Genomic DNA, 23,723 nt, shown 5'->3' on the forward strand with positions numbered 1-23,723 from the left:
TAGAGAGATTGTGTTTTCATTCATCAGTTATTAGTTTATCTCTTAGTTAGAAAGCTGATAATGTTATCTCGGGCACCACGTAACGGTTCCGAGCCTGATCTCTCTCCAGTCGTGTCAGTGTAACGTCTCGGGGGATTATGAGGCATTTGCCTTAAGCGTGGTTGCATTTAAATTGGATGACAGTGTCATAAAGATCTTAGAGGAAAAACTTATTACAGTAACACAATCGATTTTCTTGAAAACTTTTATATTTTTGTATTTAACGATACGTAAGGTATTACCAGTATAAACTACATAAGATTGGGATCTCACCAGGTGGTAGCAATTGAAGATATTAATGCAAAATTAAAATGAGTAAATTTTTAAAACAACCAGTTTTATTAACTAAACTAAAAATAATATTATTTATTAAGTCTCACATAGGTAAACACTGAGCAAGATATGTGTTCATTAATGAAGTTTACACAGCTGCGTTTGTCACAAGTTGAACAGACATTAATACTCGGCGATGTTCTGTATAAATTGGATAGTAAATTACTACTGCTAGGTAGTATTCGTAGGTAGAGTACAATTTTATTACTCAGTCTCCTTCTAGTTTACTACCTTACTTACTACCTACTTCTACTACTACTACCTATTTACTTCTTGGTTTTTTGGCATTTATGCATTTGGCGTTTAATACACACATACATAGGTACACAATATTTTTTAAGTAGTTAAGGATATTTGTAATTCGTACTTTTGGTATTGGTTACATGACAATAATTATATTATAGACATGTATATTATCAATACATAAGAAGTAATTAGTTAATGTTAACAGTTATGGAAGACATATTAAGAAAACAATGGTACGTTTATTTTTTGGATCCCATGATATAAATTTTATTTCCACTGCAAAACTGCAAAAGTCAATGGCATTCCACTCTTTTAAATTAAAAAACTACTAAAGTCAGTAGTGACTTGAAAATTTAAAAAAAATACAAAAACAAGGATTAGAGTGTTCGAGACCGTAAGTATCCATTCAATTTTGTTTGAGGACTCAAAAAAGTTTATTAAAGCAAAGCTGAAAGTTCTTATAAAGTCCAGACGGTGTTTTTTTATGACATTGCCCATTCTGAAGTACTTAAACAAATATTGGAGCTGAAAAATCCAGACGCGCTGGCGGATGCATTTTTCATTTACATCGACTCTCCGTAGATGTGTCTCGGAACTTTTCACTGCCTTCATTTTGAATATTAGGAAATGAAGGTAAAGAGGACAAAGGAGCATAAAATGTGAGTATAATTTTACTTCATTTAATAGAAGACTTTTATGTGTAATGAAGAACAGGGAAAAATAAAATGACGTCAAGAAAAATAGCTATATATTTAAGACATGTAAAACTTAGTCTGATTCTCATATTTTAAGTAAAATATTTATATTCTTGACATAGCATAAAAAAATAAAAAGTGTTCTTACCCTATGTTCTATTAAAGGTTCGGATTGTCACGTACACCCCCTTAGACTATCGTTCTACACGTAACGTCGAAAGGAAGATTGACATAATCTTCCTTTCCATAGTTATAGGTTCCTGCGAAACAATAGACCGATAGTTGCACTGTAGCCGACGACAAGAAAGCCTCCGAGCGTAGGCACTACGGCATGCACGAATAAACACAAATCGCTGCTAGGACTGAGTCAGCAATCTGCCGCTCCCTTTAGTTCCGCATTACTCAATCAATTTAACATAAATGGAAACTACCTAAGTGGCTCGAAGAAAGTCTAAATCGAGCACTTAGCGCAATATTCATCAGATAAGTCCCGATCGGAAGTGCGAACAAAAGTGGCGGGGTGTCGCATTCGGACAATGGGTTCTTGGGGCCTCCAACTACTATAAATTCGCTATAATGGCGCCATTCCGCTCGTATTGAAAGCTGGGCCCTCGCTGATATACTATCAGTTAATCGGTTCGGGATGCTGGATGGTGTTTATGGGTTATTGGGGTGTATCGAATCTAATTTACACGCATTGGCTATTATTATAATACGTAAATTATGATTTAAATTACTTGTACGTAATGATATTTTAAATGTCATTTTCAAAGAGCTTTTGCGGAGCCTCTAATGACTTTATTTGCATATATATATATATATATATATATGCAAATGTGTGTGATATATATATATATATATATATATATATATATGCAAATGTGTGTGACGTGACGGCTAGCAGCGACAGTGATTGTACGATTATTTTGTGGCAGAGGAAACACCTCGGGCAGGTCCCAGGAATTGTGACTTTGAGAGTCGGTGTATGATGTATGATGGATCTTCCCTGCCTTCTTTCCCAACACTCACCTTCCCTGCCCGGCATGTTTTCAATACTAAACACTTTATGACAAACAATAATTACAATACAAAATATTATTGAACCAAATCACTAACGCGACTGGCAGCGTGACGGCGTCTATGCTGCCTAACAAACAACTGAACTGACTTCCAAGCACAACAGTCTCGAGCCGACAGCACCTAGCGGCTCCCTGCAACCCGCTATTACAATTTTAAATTAGCATCGGCGAATAATAAAATAACAATTTGAATGATGTTTTAGAAATTTGTAACCCTATAATATTTAAGTGATATGTAAAGTCATACATTTAAACTACTTTGAGACTTAAAATACAAATACCTTCAACATTACATCAAAAAGATTTTCAATAAAAGAGTGAATTCAACGCTCCTCTACATGTTACTCAAGCCCATTGAGCCACTAAGCCGCCAGCAGCGAGTTCTGCCGGCAACTGCAGAATGCAATAACGGCCCCGCCACCTTTGAAGCTCATCGAAAGATCAGAATGAAAAATGCACTCGCACTTTGGGATATTTCAACTCCCATATTTGTTTGAGAATTTGTTTTAATCGTAAAGTCGATGTTCCCTGAGGGGGTCGTGAAAGGCTTTCTACATTTCCTTTACAAAAGAATGCTGAAAAGGATTGACTTTATTGTCTGGTCATAGCATTTTGTGCAGTCATACGACTTTGCAAATAAAGAATTTCTAAGTCTAAGTCTAGATTTAGTCTGATCTTTAAGTTTTCTTTTCCTAAATGAATTTGTTGGCTTTTGTTGGTAATTCAGAACCCAACCTAGGACGCGAACCCAGGATCTCTTTATCCGAAACTATAGCTAACCACTGGACATTTGCTCGAGCTCATTGCTGAGCTCGAGTCTTCTCTCAGAATGAGAGGGGTTAGACCAATAGTCCTTCACGTTGATCCAATGCGGATTGGCAGACTTTACACACGCAGAGAATTAAGAAAATTCTCTAGTATGCAGGTTTACTCACGATATTCTTCCTTCACCATTTGAGACACGTGATATGAAAAATTTAACAACGTTGGAGTTGCATGCCCCGGACCAGATTCGAACCCACATCCTCAAGAACCGAAGGCAGAGGTCATATCTACTGGGCTATCACGGCTTATTCGTTGAATAATATAAAAAAATATATAAAACTCGTCTCTGTCTACGTCAAAGCAAGAATATATAATATTTTAGAGAGTTAAAAGTAGAGCAGTGGCGCGCAAACTTCTAAGACTGTAGTTCCTCTCAAAGTAATCGCAATCGCTCGGAACAAAACTCGAGATCCTTCAGCTGAACTTCAAAAATATTCCTCTTTAAATTTTACGACAAAGACACTTTAAAATGTCTTCCAACCGACATGAAATTATAATACTGAATAAGTAGTATCCCTCGTCATATCGCTGCAAACTTAACGTTTTACCATCGTCTCATCATCATTATCATGATATGATGAGATGAGAGCCAGCTAATCTCATCGTATCAGTCCATTGTTGGACAATATTTGACGGCCTCCGTGGCGCAGTGGTGTGCGCGGTGTATTTACAAGACGGAGGTCCTGGGTTCAATCCCCAGTTGGGCCGATTGAGGTTTTATTAATTGGTGGTATAATACGAATTCTGTATTATATACATTCTGTACATTGAAGATATTTTGAAAATTTTTGTTGGGGTTTATATAATCGATGCTGAAGCTAAAAATATATATTTTTTTAATTTTTTGTCTGTATGTCCGCTTTTTTTGTTATTCGGGCATCACGCTGAAATTACTGAATGAATTTTAATGAAATTTGGCACGGTTTAAGACCATAATACGGAGAAGGTTATAAGAAAGGATACTTTTATTGCGAAAATAAAATAAGAAGGGGGTGAAATAGGGGTTGAAAGTTTACATTGATTTCCAAGCGGACGTAGTCGCAGGTGTCCGCTAGTTTTAAATATTGTTGTTGAGAATGAAATGCCAAATGCAGCGAGGCGGATAGACTTATTATTTGTTCGACAAGCATCTAGACCGGATCGAAATAATATTTACAGCACGTCAGCTATTGGTATTCGAGTGATTCGTGACCGTATTCGTATTCGTCGGGTATCCTGCTCTGTATTCGCTGCAGGTATTCCGGGCACGCGCGTCCACATCGATACGAGTTGTTCATTCATATTGCATTGCTGTCTTGCTAAACTTTGTGTGTGATTTCTTACGTACATAGCATACAATGTACTCCTAATATTACTTCCTCAACTGCCTGATGTAACTTATAATAAGAATATCTTGTAGTTGTGTTGCGAATGTTGTGTCGATGTCATCTGTCTTAAACATTGGTAAGTTGGTTTATAACTACAGTCCCGACTACATATCGTACTCGTCCCGTACGTGATTAAGGATTTGTACTTGTTTGAAATAGCTGGTATTTTTAGTTGAAATTAGACCTAAGATCTATTAGACGTAGTTACGTAATAATGATCACAATTAATTTTTAGGATATATAGACTCAATCTAAAAACGAATTTGGGACCATCCAAATTATAAAACAATCTGTACACAACTACAGCTTCGATGTAAAATCGTGTAAAAAATAATAAATTTTACAAAATAACAAATTTTACAAGTTATTCGTTTTGTTGTAGAAATAACTCTTATGTTATTTCTACAACAAAACGAATGACATTTCATAAATCGACACACGTCTAATGATAGTCAACACATATACTCGTACAAACATACACTCGAACTTAACCTCACTTCGAGTAAAAACAGCATTCTTTCCATACAAAAGACTTGAACAAAAAGAAGTAAGCTTCAATATGTAACTGTGAAATTCACAATGGCGAAGTTGGTTTTATTTTCGCAAGTACAAACAACAAATACAAATAGCAACAGATAGGGGCTGCAACGAGACATGCGCTTAACGTTCCTTCACAGCACACAAGTAATTATTTATTTATCGGATAGATCGAGTATTGGCTTTTAGTTAGAAACGTTTGAACTTTTGACTCGAACTTTGTTTTCATTCATTTTAAATTAGATACCTTTTAGAGTATTAAGAGTCGTTTAGTAGATTTCCAAAATACTTGCTTAGGTGTCGTTTTATCTTTGGCAGGTGTAATAAAATCCAATTGATTTTGGTATACCTAAGTATCTTTGCTGACTATTCAATAACTAGGTAGCATGGAGCTAATCATGAAGTGGGAAGATCGCCATTTCTAGATATAAAATGATAAGTCCTTCGAGTTTGGACTTTGGATTTTGATTTTGTTACAGTCTTTATAAAAAGCTTGTTATTTTCAAATTGTACATTTAAAATATATTTCTATGTATTCTTTATAGGTTAAACATGCTTTTTCACTTTGCTTTTGTCAACATATTCTAATAATTTTGCATTTTCATCGAAAAATCACGACAAGAAATCATATCCATGTCAGACGCTTCATTTTTTGCAATAAAAGTAACCGCTTTAAGAAACACATACACGTCTATAAAGCATATTTAAATACGCTCGTAACTCTTTAAATGATAAAAGCTCTCATAACCGGCCCACATCCACATAACCATCAAGAAATAAAACTCTTTGTTCCACAAACGCACCGAAAGAAGCTATATATTAAAACATCAAGACACTGTAAACAACCCATTCTCTTTTACTGCCAAAAATAAAACGAAAAACAATGTAGCCAAAGCTGACAACAAAAGAACCTCAGATTGCACGGTGTGTGATTTATTTGGTGCAATATAGCGCCGGGTGCTTTATCATAGCGAGAGCAACCGGGTACATTGGGGACGCGTTAGAAAAACAAAGGCCCACCTTACCACCGAGTCACAAAGAACTCCAGCCATTCCTATTTCGTAGCGGCATCGCAGAATGTTGTAAAGTGCGACTCCGGAACGGGCGATTTATTACCCTTGAAGCTGTTGAAGACATTACTTTTATCTTACCTGCTACATGTTTGCTGTTTTAAATTATTTATTGTCTGCTAGCCGAAGTTTGCTAGATAATCCTTGATTTTGTAGCAAGATAATTCATTATTGTCTTAAAAGAAAAAAATACGTGATCGCTTGGCTGTTCGTCTGTCTGTTTTTTATTTTATGAAAGACCATTTTCTAAGAAACGCGTAGCGAGTAGACATATAATTCATTTTTCAAAAATTCAAATTTCAGACAAACCATGTCTCAGTTAACGGAGTCAAAATATTTAGTAGTATAAGCGATTGTTCTTACTTGAAATCTTTATAAGATTCCTTATTCCTAGCTATTTATTGCACTATTATTCTTGTCACTTGCACTACAACCAGTTTTAATTGAATTTTTAAAGAAACATTGACATTGCTGCAGCTGCTCCACTATACCTATACAAGTTAACTACTTGAGCAAAACCATTTAATATTAACAATATTAAAAAAAAATGTCTTGTTTTTCTGTGGTTACAAGAGCGGTTTGAGAATAAAAACTGATACAATAACTTCCAATATTATTAAATCAAACCTATTAGTCTAAACTTAAATATTAATATGTTGAAACTTAACCTACATACAGCCGCTCGTTCAGTGGCCCCACGTCTCCCAGCTCGACAAGGCGTTCTTATTTCCGGTTCGGCGCGCGCGACACTCGGATAATGACGGTTTGTAAGTAACACCGAGACTCGTGGCCCGACACACTACAGAACATTTTTGGGACGATCTCTGGGAAATTATTTATGCAGCTTTTCTTATATGCTTTTTACAAAAAAATACGAGTAACATGAAGAAGTGATGTTTCTTTTAAGCTCTTCTGCTTTTATGTTACGAGTAGGTACTTAGTTTATAAACTCCTATGGTTATGTTGTTTGTAACATTGAATGTTGATGGATACGACTCAAACTGCTCTTCGACTCACGTCAGGTTTTGCGATACCAATTTCCCAACTCCATTGCCACTGAAAACTTCTCAAAATAAACATCTTTACAGAATAGCGCTGCAGGTATTTAATAAATCCGTGAAGTTTATTCACTCTCCAAACGAAAGTTCGATTAACAGGTAACTTCTAATTACATAATAAATTCGAGTTCAATTATTTATTCAAGAAACTTCGGCCAACAGCTTAGAACAGATTTGGATCTGACTTCAAACGTTTATAAAGACGTCTAGGTCGAGTCACAATTAGCCCCGTGTTGTGTGCGGAGGAGCGATTATCCTCGCTCATTTAAACTTTTACATTTCGGGGAACAAGTTTATGTATTCTTTGAGGTCGGGTCGGGAGTCGGAGCTAAATAAAACAAACACTTTTCAGTTTTGAATGTTTTGTAGCTTTAGAATTACTTAATTTTATATTAATTTATTGTTCGATCAAGCGGAAAAGTCTGTCTATCTGAGCTAATCTCTGGAAAGGCTGAATCGATGTTAATTGATTAAATAATTGTCACTGGAAAATGGAGGAGAATATTGAGCAATATAAGCTGAGTCAGATTCTAGTACTAACATTAAATAGTTTTATGATTTAAATGTATTATTTTTAAGTTATTAGGTAGTTGTGTGTTGTGCTAACAAATAAATCTTCTTCTTTTCCGCACTTGGTCAGTATGTTGGCCGTTGTGCGTAGGTCCATGCTGGAGTCATTCCAGCCAGCTGAACTCGCTCCAGAAACTAACAGGCCTCCAGGTCGCCGATCGCCTCACGAAGTGTTGCCTGAGAGCCAATGCCTGACACACCGATGCATCTAAGCATAACATGTTCTTCCTTTCTTTCTGTTTCTTCTTCAGAGCATGCGTAGCGGAAAACCGAAGAAAACCGACAGTCCAGTATGCTTAAAGAACTGTCGGATATACCTAGACCGTGTTTTAAGCTAGTTGTGTCATGAATGAGTTGATCAAGTGTAAACGTTGTCCGCAGGGGTAGGACCGTTGCCGGGCGCGGGCAGCGGCGAGGTGCGCGGGGAGCGGCCCTACTTCGACGACGTGTCGCCGCGGAACGTGTCCACCGTGGTGGGGCAGGCGGCCGTGCTGCGCTGCCGGGCCAAGCACATCGGCAACAGAACAGTGAGTACACATCGGCAGCCTAAAAAGAGCGCAGTTCTTAAAGGGTATAAAGTTGCGGGGCATCGCTATCCCTCTTCCGGCCCCCACGGACCATCGGGAGTGTTAGGAATAAATTTGCCAAGCTAAAGATGGTAGTACTCTTGCCACAGAAGAGTTTGGTCTGTTACAGATACTATTAAAGAACAAGAATTCATGAACATGACGATCAGATGTTGTGATACCGCCTATTGATTTGATAACCAGCGTCTCAATAAAGCGGGAATTGGTCAAACTATCACAGCCAGAGAGAAACCCTGAGTCTCCCTTGAGTCTCCAACCTCTGCTTAAAGTCAAAATCGGACGTGGCAGCGACAGATCCTGGTATTCTAACCATGAGTTCATTGCGTACACACCATCACTTTTATCGTCTTCAAGTACTGTACTGTACTGAGTAGATAAATTCTCAATTTCTCATACGTGCTGCAAAAATCTAGCTATCTTCTATTTAAGAGTGACCTTTTAGGCATACGTTTATCAACTGCATCAACAGGCGAATTCATTTCTTTTTACCTCTCAAGAATCCAATGGATTTAACCGCGCAGTTCAGATTTATCTAATCAGCTTTTCCCAGTATCAAGTTGTAGTAATTACAGCTTAACTACCGGTATAACTGTAGCAAAATTTGTTTTTAAATACAAAGTTAAACGTCAAAAAATTAATAAATAGGAAGAAAGTTAAACATTTTAAAAATGCGTTTACTGTTCTTTTGCTATCCTGAATTTTTGATAATTAAATTCAATACAGATACTCGATTTTCACAGCTCCGTTTTACGCAAAGATAATGAGATTTAGTAACAAAGGATTAACTGTACAAGGGGACTGTATTAAATGAATATACGTTATAATTAATTCCAGACATTACCCGCTCGTGTTGTGTTGGTGAGACGAATGAGGCGAATGGCGCTGCGAGGTGGCGATATTAATTGATTCTGCTGATTAAGTTACGGTGACCTAATTAACTGTGTGCGGGGGAACCGAGAATAAAGAAAAGATATTTATTTATTATTTTATATTACCTGTTCCCCTAGGTTTCACCTGCTTAGATTATATTCCTGTGTGAATATCGGGATATATAAAAGCCGTTATGCTTAACCAGAATATGTAGGATAAAGTTAACTAAAGGTGTGTCACGCTTAAAGCCATATCCCGGCAATATGACAGTTAGTTTTATGTTCTAAAAATTATATCAACAGTCTCATAAAAGCTCGTGTCTTGTAAATTATTCAAGATCACAAAATCAGACAGGCTCGGTCGGTTTCTATAGCTCCAATGATGTTAATATTTTGTTATAAAAATTGTAGACCATAAAATTTGCAACATTTAAATTTTTTCTGTGATAGAGGACAGAGAGTACGTACAAGATGAAATATTAACAATTTTAGTACACCAAAATAAAGGTGTAGACGAGTTAACAGCTTATTATCTTTCATCTTGAGGTGAAATCCTTATTTAACTGGTAAGTATTATTTCGTTAGAGGCAACTTTACCCTGCATAATGTTGACAGAGCCCTTATACTTACTTTAACAATAGTAAAAAACATATTATAATCGCAAATTCAACACTGATAGAATATGGCGTAGATTTATAGCGCGAATAGTTGACCGAGGAGGCGTAGCGTGAATCTTAATTAACGTTCTTACAACTAGACCTCCATGAGTTAGTGCCGAACCCTACGACTGCGTTACGCTGGATATTAATGCCCCGATTTACGACTGGCTTTATATTGATTAATGACGTCATAAAACGGGGTGAACCGTGTACTAAGGTCACCAAGATTATAATATTATCTGTACAAAAACATTTTCTTATTTCTTGTAATAAAACTTTATTAGTAGCAGTTAAACTAGTTGGCAGCCGCGACTTCGACTGCGATAAAATCGATGTAACCTTTCATACGTCACCATTTTAGAAGATAAAATGGTGAAGTATTAAGTATTATATCATTATCATCATATCAGCTGATAGACGTCCACTGCAGGACATAGACCTTTTGAAGGAACTTCAAAACATCACGTTACTGAGTCACCTGCATCCAGCGAATCCCTGCGACTCGCTTGATGGCGTAGTCCACCTGGTGGGTGGTCGAACAACACTGCGCTTTCTAGTGCTGGGTCGCCATTCAAGTCGTAGTAAATACAACTTAACTACCAGCACTTCGGGATCCCAACGTCCATCGCAACTCTTCGAACTACGTGCCAAAATCAAATCAAAATCAAAAATCATTTATTTCAAGTAGGCTCAGTTTACAAGCACTTTTGACACGTCAGTTGACTATTTGTAAAGATTCTACCACCGGTTCGGAAGGCAGGTTCTGCTGAGAAGATACCGGCAAGAAACTCAACAGTTGCTCTTTTGAAAAGTCATACAGTATTATAATTTACAATTGATAACAATTACAATTTCTTATAGTTTTATTTCCTGTGTGAAGGTGGAAGCTGATCCAATGGCCTCCAAGCGCTTTTATCTTTAAGGAACTCATCAATGTTGTAGTAACCTCGACTAAGTAAATGTTTTTTAACACATTGCTTAAAGCTATGCATTGGCAGGTCCATCACAGTCTTGGGGATCTTGTTATAGAAGTACACCCAAACCTACAAAAGATTTTTTTACTCTTTGGAGACGATTTTTTTTTTTTTTTTTTTTTTTTTTTTTTTTTTTTTTTTTTTTTTTTTTTTTTTTTTTTATTTATCGTCAGAGTTAGCACGGAACTGCATGGCATTACATCGTGCTAACTGCCTCTAGGGTATTTCCCATTTCTTTTTCTCCTCTTTTTCCTTTTCTTCCTTTCTTATCATTATTTTCCGGAGCATTTGTGCATATTTCTGCCACTCGCATTCGCTTGACAGCATACGCGAAATCAGGCTGCCGGAGTCTACGTGGCCATCTACCCCATGTGTCGCCCCTCTCAGATCGTCACAGGCAGGGCATTCGAATATGGCATGTCGCGGAGTGTCCTCTTTTCCACAGAAGTAGCAGTTTTCGGAGGGAGATTTCCCTATTGCGAAGAGGTAGGTGTTGAACACTCCGTGACCGCTCAGAGCCTGCGTGAGCCATCGATCCATCTCTCCATGATTCCTCTGATGCCAGCTTTTTAGATCTTTAATTAGCTCCCTCGTCCACGTTCCTTTTCCGCCCGCGGACCATTCTGTTCCCCATTCCGTCAGGGTCTTTTCGCGTAGTTCATGTGAACTCGATTCTTTATCTCTTTGGAGACGATATGCAGAAATAACTAACTTATGCCCGTGTCTAGTAAGACGTGGGTTTAAATCTCCTTTTCGTTTGTACAAATTAATATTTTGTCTTACATAGACTATACTGTTATATATATACAAAGTGGTGCCAGGAATACGACCTTAAATTAATACACGATCGCTAACAGTCAATCAAAATACGATTAGGTGATTAAATTAATTATTGTATAATAAATAAAAAAACTAAATTTTCAAACAAAATAAATTCGGAAATAATCTAAAAAATTCACAACATCCTTTATAATAATATAAAACTAACCTCAAGTGACCTGTAGGTAAAAGCGGCAACATCGCGTCTCCTAGTTTTTGGTTATTTGGCGGTCCGTTTGTAGTGCGTAAAGTTCTTTCATGCACTCGTAGGTACTTATCTACATAAGAATAATCACGCCGCGCCGGCGGGCGGGAGCGCCAAAATTGAATTAATTTGTATTTTGTACGCCGCACGAGACGACTAGATATTGTTCTTGTCACTAGATGTTTTTGTTACAAATGTTACTAATCAAAACTCAAACATTTTAAACATGATAGGTATAGGTAGGTACTCGTACGTATTTACAGTACTTAGTTTAAATTTTTAAATGCTGGAAATGTCCACCATTCGTTAAAATACACATGTTACAACGTCGCGAGATATCGGTATAATACTCAGTAGCAGTATTACCGAAACGTGGCATTATGTTTCAATACCAAAACACACTTCACAATAAAAAAAACTACACAAATCACAAGAAATGTTTGATTTGTATAAAACAATGCGCATGGGTAGCAACTGGCTATCACACACTGAGTCACTATTCAAAAAAAAAAATACAACCGACTTCAAAACCTAAAAACGTACCCACTAAACTAAAAAGTGAAAAATAACATCATAATATGTTCTACCTGCTGATCAGTATGAAGGCGGTGCTAAGCCGGTGATGTATTAATGTATTAATTCAAGCCATGTGAGAATATCTTATAGATTTAGATTTTGCAGACAGTGTTGTTTCATGTGGTCCTGTCAGAAATGGCTTTAATTAAGACAACACCGGCTAAGCACCGCCTTCATACTGATCAGCAGGTAGAACATATTATGATGTTATTTTTCACTTTTTAGTTTAGTGGGTACGTTTTTAGGTTTTGAAGTCGGTTGTATTTTTTTTATTAAAATTTTTATTATTTTTCCATTTTTAGTGTAAAATTTAATCTCAAATGAATACAGACCAGACCCCTAATGACAGTCACAAATCTTGGTACAAAATTCTCAGCAATACAAATTAATCAAGCCCAAGCACAAGGTAGCTACCGTAAACCGTTAAGGAGTTCTCTTAATTGACCTTGGTCGTCATCACCAAACCCCTAAATGACAGTCACAACCTATCTATGTGGAAAGTTCTCATTAATACAAATTAATCAAGCCCAAACACAAGGTAACTGCTGTAAATCGCCGAGGAGTTCCCTCGTCTGTTTTATGGCTCCATCATCAGATCGACTTTAAACCTTCATGAAATTATAGTGCTTAAAAGTACTAAATGGAAATGTATACGAACACACTAGACACCCATATAATTTTCGAAAGTTTCCCTCAATTTCTCCAGGATTCCACCATCAGATCTTGACATGATGGCAATGGGACCAAATGGGGGCTATACCGTTTCAAACAAAAAAAGAATTTTTGAAATCGGTCCAGGCGTCTTTGAGTAATCGGTGTACATACATAAAAAAAAAAAAAAAAATACCGACCGAATTGAGAACCTCCTCCTTTTTGAAGTCGGTTAAAGACGCCGCCCGCGCCGGGAACCAAATCTAGCAAAAACACTAAATGTATTTCTATCCTATTCCCACTTAGTAAATCTTGCAAACACCTACAGTTAGCTAAAAACAAATAATATTGAATGAAAGCCCTTATAGGCCAGGATCCGGTGAATATTTTAACAGGTGAACAATTTTCCGTGAGTAGCTTCGTCTTGATGAGGCGCCCAATTTTTAAATTTTCGAAAATTATTTATTTTGGTAGCTAACAGAGTTACTAGATAACAAAAATGTCTGAGCATAGGAACGAAATAACTGACCACGCTATTTGTAAGACAATATGGCTGATAAGTTGTATAACTATTAATTTATACAACTTTTCAGCCATATTGTCCTACAAATTCAATGTTATTTATGCCTCATCAAGACAAAGCTACTCACATAAAATTAACTTGGTAGTGATCAACTGTAAAAATGTTCCCCGGATCCTGGACTATTACTGCCCAATTGACAACGTCGCAATTTTCGTTTGTTTACATTAAAAATAGGTACAAAATTTGTGGTGCCGAATAATTATTGTAGGTAAGTATGGTAAAGATAATAAGAATTTTTATTCTTATGTGCATTAGGTCTAAATTTCAATAGGATTTTTGTTTTTTGTAAGTTATCAATATTTTTTAAAACGCACATTTTAAATTGTTATTTTGGTTTATCAAGGTGAATGACCTAGTGAATTTTCGTGAGGTATTTGTAATACATTTACAGCGTGTTCAAAAATTGTTTAAGTGAAAAAATTATCCTGTGGCTAAACCACTGCATAGAAATTAATAAAAATTGGCGTGCAGACTACTTACACGATACCCCATATGTGGTTGAAATTAAGGTCGTAATCGTTTCACCACTTTGTATATATTGACAGGCTACTGTTAGTATACCTATTTCTTTAAACTTTTGACGAAGGGACTCGCGTGATTTTAATTGATATATTGCTCGAATTGCTCTTTTTTGAAGTACAAATATAGATTTTATATCGGCAGCCTTGCCCCACAACAAAATACCGTAAGACATTACGCTGTGAAAGTACGCACCATAAACGAGCCTAGATGTATCAACATCAGTGAACTGTCTTATTTTTCTCGTTGCAAATGCCGCTGAGCTAAGTTTACCAGACAGTTTTTCTATATGAGCACCCCACTGAAGTTTACAATCCAAGGTCACTCCCAGGAAAACTGCCATACATAGTACGTACTCGTATGTTATACTCCAACATCAACCCGCATCAGAGCAGCGTGGTGGGTTAGGTTCCGTATGCTCTCCCTCCATATCCTGGTAGTTGGCCTATAAAATAGGCTGATAATGATTAAAGAAAATTGTTTTAGATCTCTAAAAAACGAGTATTCCCACATGCGTGTCGTTGCTACGAGTATATTAAGTCCAAGGTATTAGGAACGTTTTTGATGAAAGCTTCGAGGCTGCTTAACTTTTCATATAAAGAATACTAGACGTGTAGGGCAAGAGTTGTATACTTCATCAAATGGACTCTGTATAAGTTACTTTTTAACAGCACTCGTATTTCTGAACTTATCAAAATTAAAAAAAGATTAAATATCAAAAAAGAAAGTGTTAAAGCAACCTTTAAGTTAAGATTGAAACTAATTTAAAGTTTTTTTTATTCTCATCTTTATCGCTCCGGGAAGGTAGGGATTAGAAGTTAAATTGGAATTTAGGATGAGTCTGCGAGGGGCTGACCTTGGGCGGGGTTGTACCGCCCTAATTTGGTTAAATGTTATTTATTAACAACGGAGCTATGAAATACCAGCTTTAAGAAAGTACAGAGAAAGTAAATTACTCTTCAGTTCTGTAAATTTTTTGATACCATAAATGTTCGGTCCGTATACTGTTTCACTAATAGTTTACTAACGAAATCTCTTACCCTAGTAAATGCCTTACTCGTTACCTAGAAGTTATCCAAATATTTGTAGCAGGAAACACTGACACCTTAATCTTGGTTATTATGATTATAAATGTCGCTACAATATTACGAGCATTCGTTTAATTTAATTAGACAAAGTGTTTGTTAGCGACGATTATACTACGTACGTTTGATACTTGAAGAATACAGATATTTTTATTTAGTACCGTAAAGCTTCAATGAAATTCAACTTAAATGTCAGCATTTGATTTCTGTTCGCCATTTATTTAATCTGCTTGTTTAAGAAAACATGCCGTATCAGAATCAGAAATAAGACAACACAAAGCTAACTAAAATCGCATGCCCTTTGATTAATTTTATGCCAACAATAAGCGTTTATTTTATGTCTAAAAGCAAATTATATTTTTTAATTTGAAGGCCCGAGAGAAATTAGTGAATTCGTTCCTTTGTTGGGTTTTTGTTTGTGAACGTAATTAGAGTGAGCCTTCGTAAGCCTGCGTCGTAATTAAGGAAGATGAAGCATCCAGCCTCTTTACAGCCCTTCAAAATAATAAAATTAAGTAACAGATAAGAATATTTTTTTCGTTCAAACTCGGCATCCCATTTTGATGATTAAATGCTGAAGGAGATGCTTTACTTACCGAAATTAATAAAATTGGGGAAACAGGTTCTTTCTCTTCATCACTGACTTTCCTCACATAAGATTTTCTTCTCTTGTGTTTATAAATGTTACATTTCATTCAGACTTCAGAGGTCTTGTTTCAGTTGTGTAGAGCCGTGCATTAGGGTGGCGTTACAAGTTTACAGTGTCTACATTATCGTAGCTCTCACACAAATTTGAATGCAGTTTTCTTGAAAACTAGTTTTTGGTTATTGGATAATTGGGGTCAATTCGGATATAGATACCATTTTAAGGGCTCCGTACTCAAAAGGAAAAAAGCACGGAACCCATATAAGATCACTTGGATTACATTTGTCTGTCTGTCTATCGGTCCGTCAGTCAAGGCTCCTTACAACTGCGTGTCTACAAATATCTACCTTTAGGGAAAAATACAATTGTAAATTATCTTATAATAATATAAAAATACAGTCTTTATTTTAAGTACGTAACCAATCAACGAAGTTAAACAAATAATTATGTACCCACCTATAAATTTATACGGAATCCTATAAAAGCGATTCAGACTCGCACTTATTCGATTTTTTTGGTTAACAAAAGCTAAATCCAAAATCTAATCCAACCGAAGCTAGCCCGCGAGACTGCTCCGTTTAATTGTCCCCGAACAATGTCCTCGATGTTACCCCAAAAAGGACATCGCATAATTCATCCCGGACAAAACATTATAATGCATCGCGGGACATGTCACAGAGCTATTTATTTCCCCGGAACGGGTTGTAGATCCTCCACCATTAATATGGAGGGCAGTGGAGCGGGCCGGGATATCGAGGCCCAGTGGAGATCGACGTTGAGAAATGATATTTTACGCTGCAGGTGTTGACGGAGGTTCCGAAGGGTTGTCAGGCTCTATTTAGAACAATTTTTGGCATTATGTCCGACATGATTTATGCTTTATTCTTATGTACGGGAATATTTCAGTTGGTATAAATATTCGAATAAAAATATGGTATGCTATTAATTGTACAGAAACTAAGAGAGATTGAATACATCTGGGTTAGATTGGCAACTGTAAAATCGTCAGGGTCGGATGGTGTCGGTATATATTATGACTAGCTGACGCCGCGCGGTTTCGCTCGCGTGGTTCCTGTTCCCTTAGAAATACGGGAATAATATATAGCCTATAAATTTATAGAGCCGTGATAGCCCAGTGGATATAACCTCTGCCTCCGATTCCGGATGGTGTGGGTTCGAATCCGGTCCGGGGTGTGCACCTCCAACTTTTCAGTTGTGTGCATTTTAAGAAATTAAATATCACGTGTCTCAATCGGTGAGGGAAAACATCGTGAGGAAACCTGCATACCAGAGAATTACCTTAATTCTCTGCGTGTGTGAAGTCTGCCAATCCGCATTAGGCCAGCGTGGTGGACTATTGGCCTAACCCCTCTCATTCTGAGAGGAGACTCGAGCTCAGCAGTGAGCCGAATATGGGTTGATGGCTTATATAGCCTATAGCCTTCCTCGATAAATGGACTATCTAACACTGAAATAATTTTTAAAGTCGGACTAGTAGTTCCTAAGATTAGCGCGTTTAATGAAACAAACAAACTCTTCAGCTTTATAATATTAGTATAGATGTAAAAATCGTCAGAATCAATGTCAAATTCGAATATCATAAATTAAAATATGAACGTATTATAATTATTAGTCTATGTGGTTTCAAATTATGAGTGTTCGAATGCTGGGTCGGGGTATATAAATACTGAGTTTTTCTTTCTTCTAAGATTGGGGAATGTCCACCGGCCCATACAACGTCGGTCCAGGGAATCCAGGTATATCCCGGACATGATAATGTATAAGATATATGATGTATAATGATAAAAATCTGGTTCATTAATTTGCTCAATAAATATGTGTTTCTTGAATAAAAATACATTTTTTATCACTTTTCTAGAACAAAATGTTCGCCGGTGCACCAAAGTAATATTTGAAGCTGTCTTGTTTAACAAACAAGGAAACAAACCAACAAACCAATCATTATTAGTCTTCAAAAAGTATCGTAAAACTGCGGCTGTATGGCCAACGATCTTGGCTTGTCCCTGTTGTGAATAAATTAAACATAAATTAAAAATTCCGTAAAACGACGTAGCAAATTTTTTTTGATAATATAATGATTTAATTATTAAAGTTGAATTTTATATATCTATAGAATACCAAGATTTTTTAGATATAAGTAAACTGCCGGGTGGTTAGAGTAGGCCTGGGCCAGGGATGGGAATTCCCCTTTAAAAATCATTTGGGAAGCTGTTGGCTTTACACACACACACACCTGCATTATTATCCTTTAGAAGGGAGGCCTGGCCCTGAGAGACGTTAAAATAGGCTGCTGATGATTGTGATAATAGTTTTTGAAGGTAACATGTTTCCCGCAGGTGTCCTGGATGCGGAAGCGAGACCTTCACATCCTGACGTCTCACATCTTCACGTACACGGGGGACGCGCGGTTCAGCGTGCTGCACCCGGAGCCGTCCGACGACTGGGACCTCAAGATAGACTACGTGCAGCCGAGAGACGCCGGCGTCTACGAGTGCCAGATCAACACGGAGCCCAAGATCAACATGGCCGTCGTGTTGAACGTTGAAGGTGACTTCACTTGTTGACTATTCACTTGACAGTTTATGCTCTGTCATAGCTAGCAAACGCCCCGCGGTTTCACCCTCACACTCGTAGTTGCCAAAATAGTCCATGACAATCACAAATAACGTGGCTTCCTATTGGAAATATAGCAGATATTATCCCTCACGAATTTACAAACTTTATACCTAAAAATTGATTCTTCGACTCAAGTACATTAATGCCATTTATTCAGTGATAGTCTAAAAACCTGTAATGGCTACATCACTAAGTTTAAAAACCAACGTATATCACAACTTTAAATCATTTCATCATCATATCAGCAGGAATACACAGCACAGGACATAGGCATTTTGTAAGAACTTCCAAACTTCACGATCCTGAGCTGTCTGCATCCAGCGATCCATGCGACTCGCTTGATTTCGTAAATTGTCGACTTTAAAGATATTCATTAGTTTTTTTCTTTACTCATTCATGCATTTATAGTTTTTAAAATACACTTCCCGATAAAGGATAAATTATACTTCATCCCGCTAATGAGAGGGCAGACGATTTTGTTTTATAATTTATCATACTTACTATCTTGCTAAAAACAACTTCCATCCCTGAATTATACTTTGTAAAACAGTAAGTACGTTGCAAAAAAAGATGTTCGTAAATGAAGTCGCAGGCAAAATCATGTTATAAATTAGTCTTATTCTGTATTTCACGCGAAAGACGGCGAAGCAAGTAATAAATACAAATAGCATTACCATAATACGCAGACATGTGTTAGATCACACTAACGATATTTCGTACCACAAAAATATGTGGGTACACTACATTTTTGATCACAAATAAAAAGTCGACCACGCTGGCCCAATAAGTACGGATTAGCAGACTTCACACACGCAGAGAACCATAAATATTCTCAGGTACGCAGGTTTCCTCACGATGATTTTGCTTCACAAGCTATTTAATTTTTTTTAATGTATACAATTGAAAAGTCACGCTCTCCGCATTGAAGGCAGAGGTCACATTTCACTATCGGTATACATAATTTAATAAATATTTTTTGTTTCATACTTTATGTGCGTAAATATTTATCCGGTTTTAGGATATTAAAACCGCAAGGCATCCTGTGTTGTGAAAGTATTGCGTTTTATAAGTGTTGTCCCTGCTCGACGCCTACGGACGGGCAAGAGTAATGCTCGCTACTTTGTACGAAGGCTCCGACCATTCGTTACATTATCATGACGACGTATGGCAGGTTACAACTCCGCTGCGCATATCTTGAGGGTGTTAGTGAATTTCATTCCTGCTAACATATTGTCAGTATGTGAAAAATTATATTTGGGATAAGAAGAACGCCTTTTCAGCTGTTTATAATTTTCATGTATTCGTATACCTACATATACTGTAAGATTATAATATTGCCGTATTACTGTATTATTTCAAATTAGCAAAAAAATTTAAAATAAGAGATGAAAAAGTGGGCAAAAGTTAGTTTAGTTAATGAAAGGAAAATAGAACCTGACGTGATATCGACTCCTAAGTATTAAATTATAAACATGGATGGGGTAATCGATCCCTGGACTTCTCGATTACAATACAGCCCCTTTACCGTTGTGATACTCAGCCATAATATTATTTTTTTCTTAAATATAACCAATATATATAGTACTCATATGTAGATACGAGTATACATCAATGCCTCCAAGTCGTAAAGGCTGTGGAGGCAACGAGTTGGCACAAAAATAGATCAACAGGCGGGGATCGAACTGACGACCTCTCAGTGCTAATTTGACCCATGATTATGGAGCTATTGAGGCTTTGATGTGAACAAAAATAAATGATAAGGCTGTGCTAAATTTAGTTAATAAAAAAGGCTTAGCTTGGCACAATATACAGAATGTTTTTCAATAGAATCGTACGTAGGTAGTGATTTTTATCTGAGAAAAAACTTCCACTCGTACAAAACCGTTCGCCATTTTATTATAAAATGGCTTAATTAGAAATCCGTTATAAATAGAAATACGATACACAAAGTTACTACAAACTTCTGAGCGTAATCCACTACCAAGGTACAATATAATTGTACAACGAAATTCACTGGCCAATAATCTCTTGTTCGGAAGAATCCGCTCGGCTGCTCATTAGAGAATACCTTAAGCCAATATTCAGAGTTATTGAGATACTCCTTCATGAAGATATTATTGTTTAAACTTGACAGAGTTGTTTGATCTGTTGTGAGAATTTGTTTAATTCTGGCAATCATTTGAAATGGTAGTCTTTCCGTATCTTATTGATTATTTAGCCCTTAAACTAGGTACACAATCATCGATTACTTTAAATTATAATTAAAAATAAAATATTGATGATTTGAAATTGATAATAAAAAGTTTTAAGCAAAATTATTGTATTGAATTTGAATTATAAATAAAAACTTATTCATAAACAAAATCACTGTAAGGAGAAAAAAAAATATTACCTGCCGTTCCTTAAAGTTGACAAATAATAATAAATTTTATGACATGACATATGACAACAAAAACTTACGTCAATAATTATCAATTATTCATTATTTACTAGCGGACGCCCGCGACTTCGTCCGCGTGGAATTCAGTTTTTCACAAATCCCGCGGGAACCATGGACTTTTCCGGGATAAAAAGCCCATGTGTTATCCAGCGTAAAATCTATTTCCATTCCAAATTTCAGCCAAATTGCTTCAGTAGCCGCAACGTAAAGGAGAAACAAACATACATACTTACACGCAAAGTTTCGCCTTTATAATATTAGTGTGATAATGATCTTCTGTAAAGTAACGCTTACTTCTTTCAAATTGAAGTATAGATTTAATAACTTTGTAGAGTTCAAATTATCGTTTTTTTTTTTAATTGAGCTGAAATTTCACGAGACCCCGTTTAGTTCAGGTACCTTTATAAAATAGATAAAGGTCAAAAAGCTAACTTCATCACGTCTCAATGTCAAGGCTTTCGAAAAAACTCCAACCCTTCCTTTGATATTGTCCTCAAATCAAACATGCGACCTCCCTGGTCTCGTCGACCTCTATTACATTAGAATAACGATATTTGGATCCGATTTTTGTAATACTTTCCCAGTTTGCGTGACAAATAAAAAATAGATCTCATTTTGTTTGAATTACATATAGAGCTTTTTTAACCTTAAGTTTTTTTTAACTGTTTTTGTACCGTTTCTGTTTTTTTAACCTATTGTTGTAAATTTTGTTATCTATGATAAACTTTTTTGTCTTTTTCATTATGATGTTATTTTGCTTATGAGATTTCACAACTAAGCAACTTAACCGATTTTTTAAATTCTTTCACTAAGGGAAAAAAATATTATTAACGAGAAACATAAGCTATATTTAATCTCCGTATTTACGAAACAAGAATTGCGCTGATAAAAACATTGAGAATCTACTAGTATAAAATGAAAATAGACGAAAATTTTCAAATAAATGTAAAAAACTTACAGTAACTATGAATAACATTACCAAAAATACGTTACGAATGAATCTCAACCTTTCCTAAAGTCGGTAAAACGCCAACGCGAACGTATGCTAATTTTGTTTCATACTTCAGCAATTTTATCAAACTTTCCAAACCTTGGCATATTACATGGAAGGTATTTTAGGGAAATTACCATAATATTTTTGCTTGAGAATAAATTTAGCGTGAATCGTGAAAACGGTGAAATTAACTATTAGTACATCTTTGGAGCAAAACTTCGTCATATTTTATAAGTTCAGCTCTGACATTTTATAGTTTTACATAGGTATTTTAAATACCAGCCGTGCCGTGAGCCGTGATAGTCTAGTGGATATGACCTCTGCCTCCGATTCCGGAGGATGTGGGTTCCAATCCAGTCCAGGGCATGCACCTCCAACTTTTAAGTGTGTGCATTTTAACAAAGTCTCAAACGGTGAAAGAAAAATATCGCGAGGAAACCTGCATGCCAGAGAATTTTCTTAATTATCTGTGTGTGTGAAGTCTGCCAATCTGCATTGCGCCAGCTTGGTGGACTATTTGGCCTAACCCTTCTTATTCTGAGAGGAGAATCGAGCTCAGCAGTGAGCCGAATATGGGTTGATAATATTGATGATGATGATGACGTTATCAACTATCTATCTAGCCAGCTATACGATATGAATTGCCCTACTTATCGTTTACTAGCCGATGCACCGCGGTTTCGCCCACGTAATACTCGTACCTACCCGTGAGAATACAGAGATAAAATATAGCCTCTAACACTCACAAACTTTTTTGAGAATTTTGTTGAATTTTAAAAGTCGGTTCTGTAGATCCAGATATTACCCCTACAATACCACAACACTTATCTTTTTATAATATCAGTATAAACAATTTATCTCGCACTAATTGAAAAATATAATTTAGACGGGCGCTTAACTACAGTATCAGTAATAAATTATAATCAACATCAGGATTTTTTGTATAAAAAATAACCAAACTTCAACATCAAATGGCTTAACGTATGCTCAGCCGGCACAGAGATGGTAAGCTCATTACATACTAATTTTGGGAAATTCAAGTAAAACAAATCCAAAAAAGGTCGACTGTCGATTCCAAGACCCAGGACCCATGCACCGTAATTGGTAACAATGAGGTAGTAGTAGGTATATAAATAACATCACTAATCATACAGTACAAACAGCTCCCAAAAAATTTACTGCGATAATGAAACATTGACTTCAATATAATGTGACTAGGAAGTAATTATAATTAATCACCAGAAATTCCCTTGCTGATCCGTCAAAAAAATCAGGCCTCTTGTCCTTTTTTTGAGGAAAAATATAAGTAACATTTTCAAAGCAAGCTAAAATTGCGATCCTCACGAAAATCAACATGAAATATTTTGTGTGCCAAGTTGTACACTTTTTATCTTTCACGTGCTAGTTTTTCATCTTCCTCGTTTGTAGTAATACGAGAGTCATTTATCAGTACACGCTCGACTACCAGATATATATCAAGCGCCTCTCAAATTCTGCTCCAGCCAATTACAGCGCTTGTTATGCTGAAAAATGTTGGACGGTAGCGAAATGTGCATAAATTTCATACGCAACTATAAAACTCCGTGCTATCACGTTTCGTCCTTTCGTTTCGGCGCTTTATTTGCTTTATTTTATGAATTTTGTCAAGATTTGGGTATTT

At 36.4% G+C, this 23,723-nt stretch overlaps 1 protein-coding gene across 2 annotated transcripts in view; it reads left to right on the forward strand.

Moving 5' to 3' along the window:
- The window catches only part of LOC112049712 (zwei Ig domain protein zig-8-like), a 259,870-nt gene that overhangs the window by 229,207 nt on the left and 6,940 nt on the right, over positions 1-23,723 (forward strand). For both annotated transcript variants that reach the window (XM_024087720.2, XM_052886372.1), the window contains exons 3-4: positions 8,201-8,346; positions 18,350-18,560. In XM_024087720.2, the coding sequence (XP_023943488.1) occupies positions 8,201-8,346; positions 18,350-18,560 (357 nt within the window). The remainder of the gene's footprint in view (positions 1-8,200; positions 8,347-18,349; positions 18,561-23,723) is intronic.

This window comes from Bicyclus anynana, chromosome 17 (genome assembly GCF_947172395.1).
Source record: "Bicyclus anynana chromosome 17, ilBicAnyn1.1, whole genome shotgun sequence".
Lineage (NCBI taxonomy): Eukaryota > Metazoa > Arthropoda > Insecta > Lepidoptera > Nymphalidae > Bicyclus > Bicyclus anynana.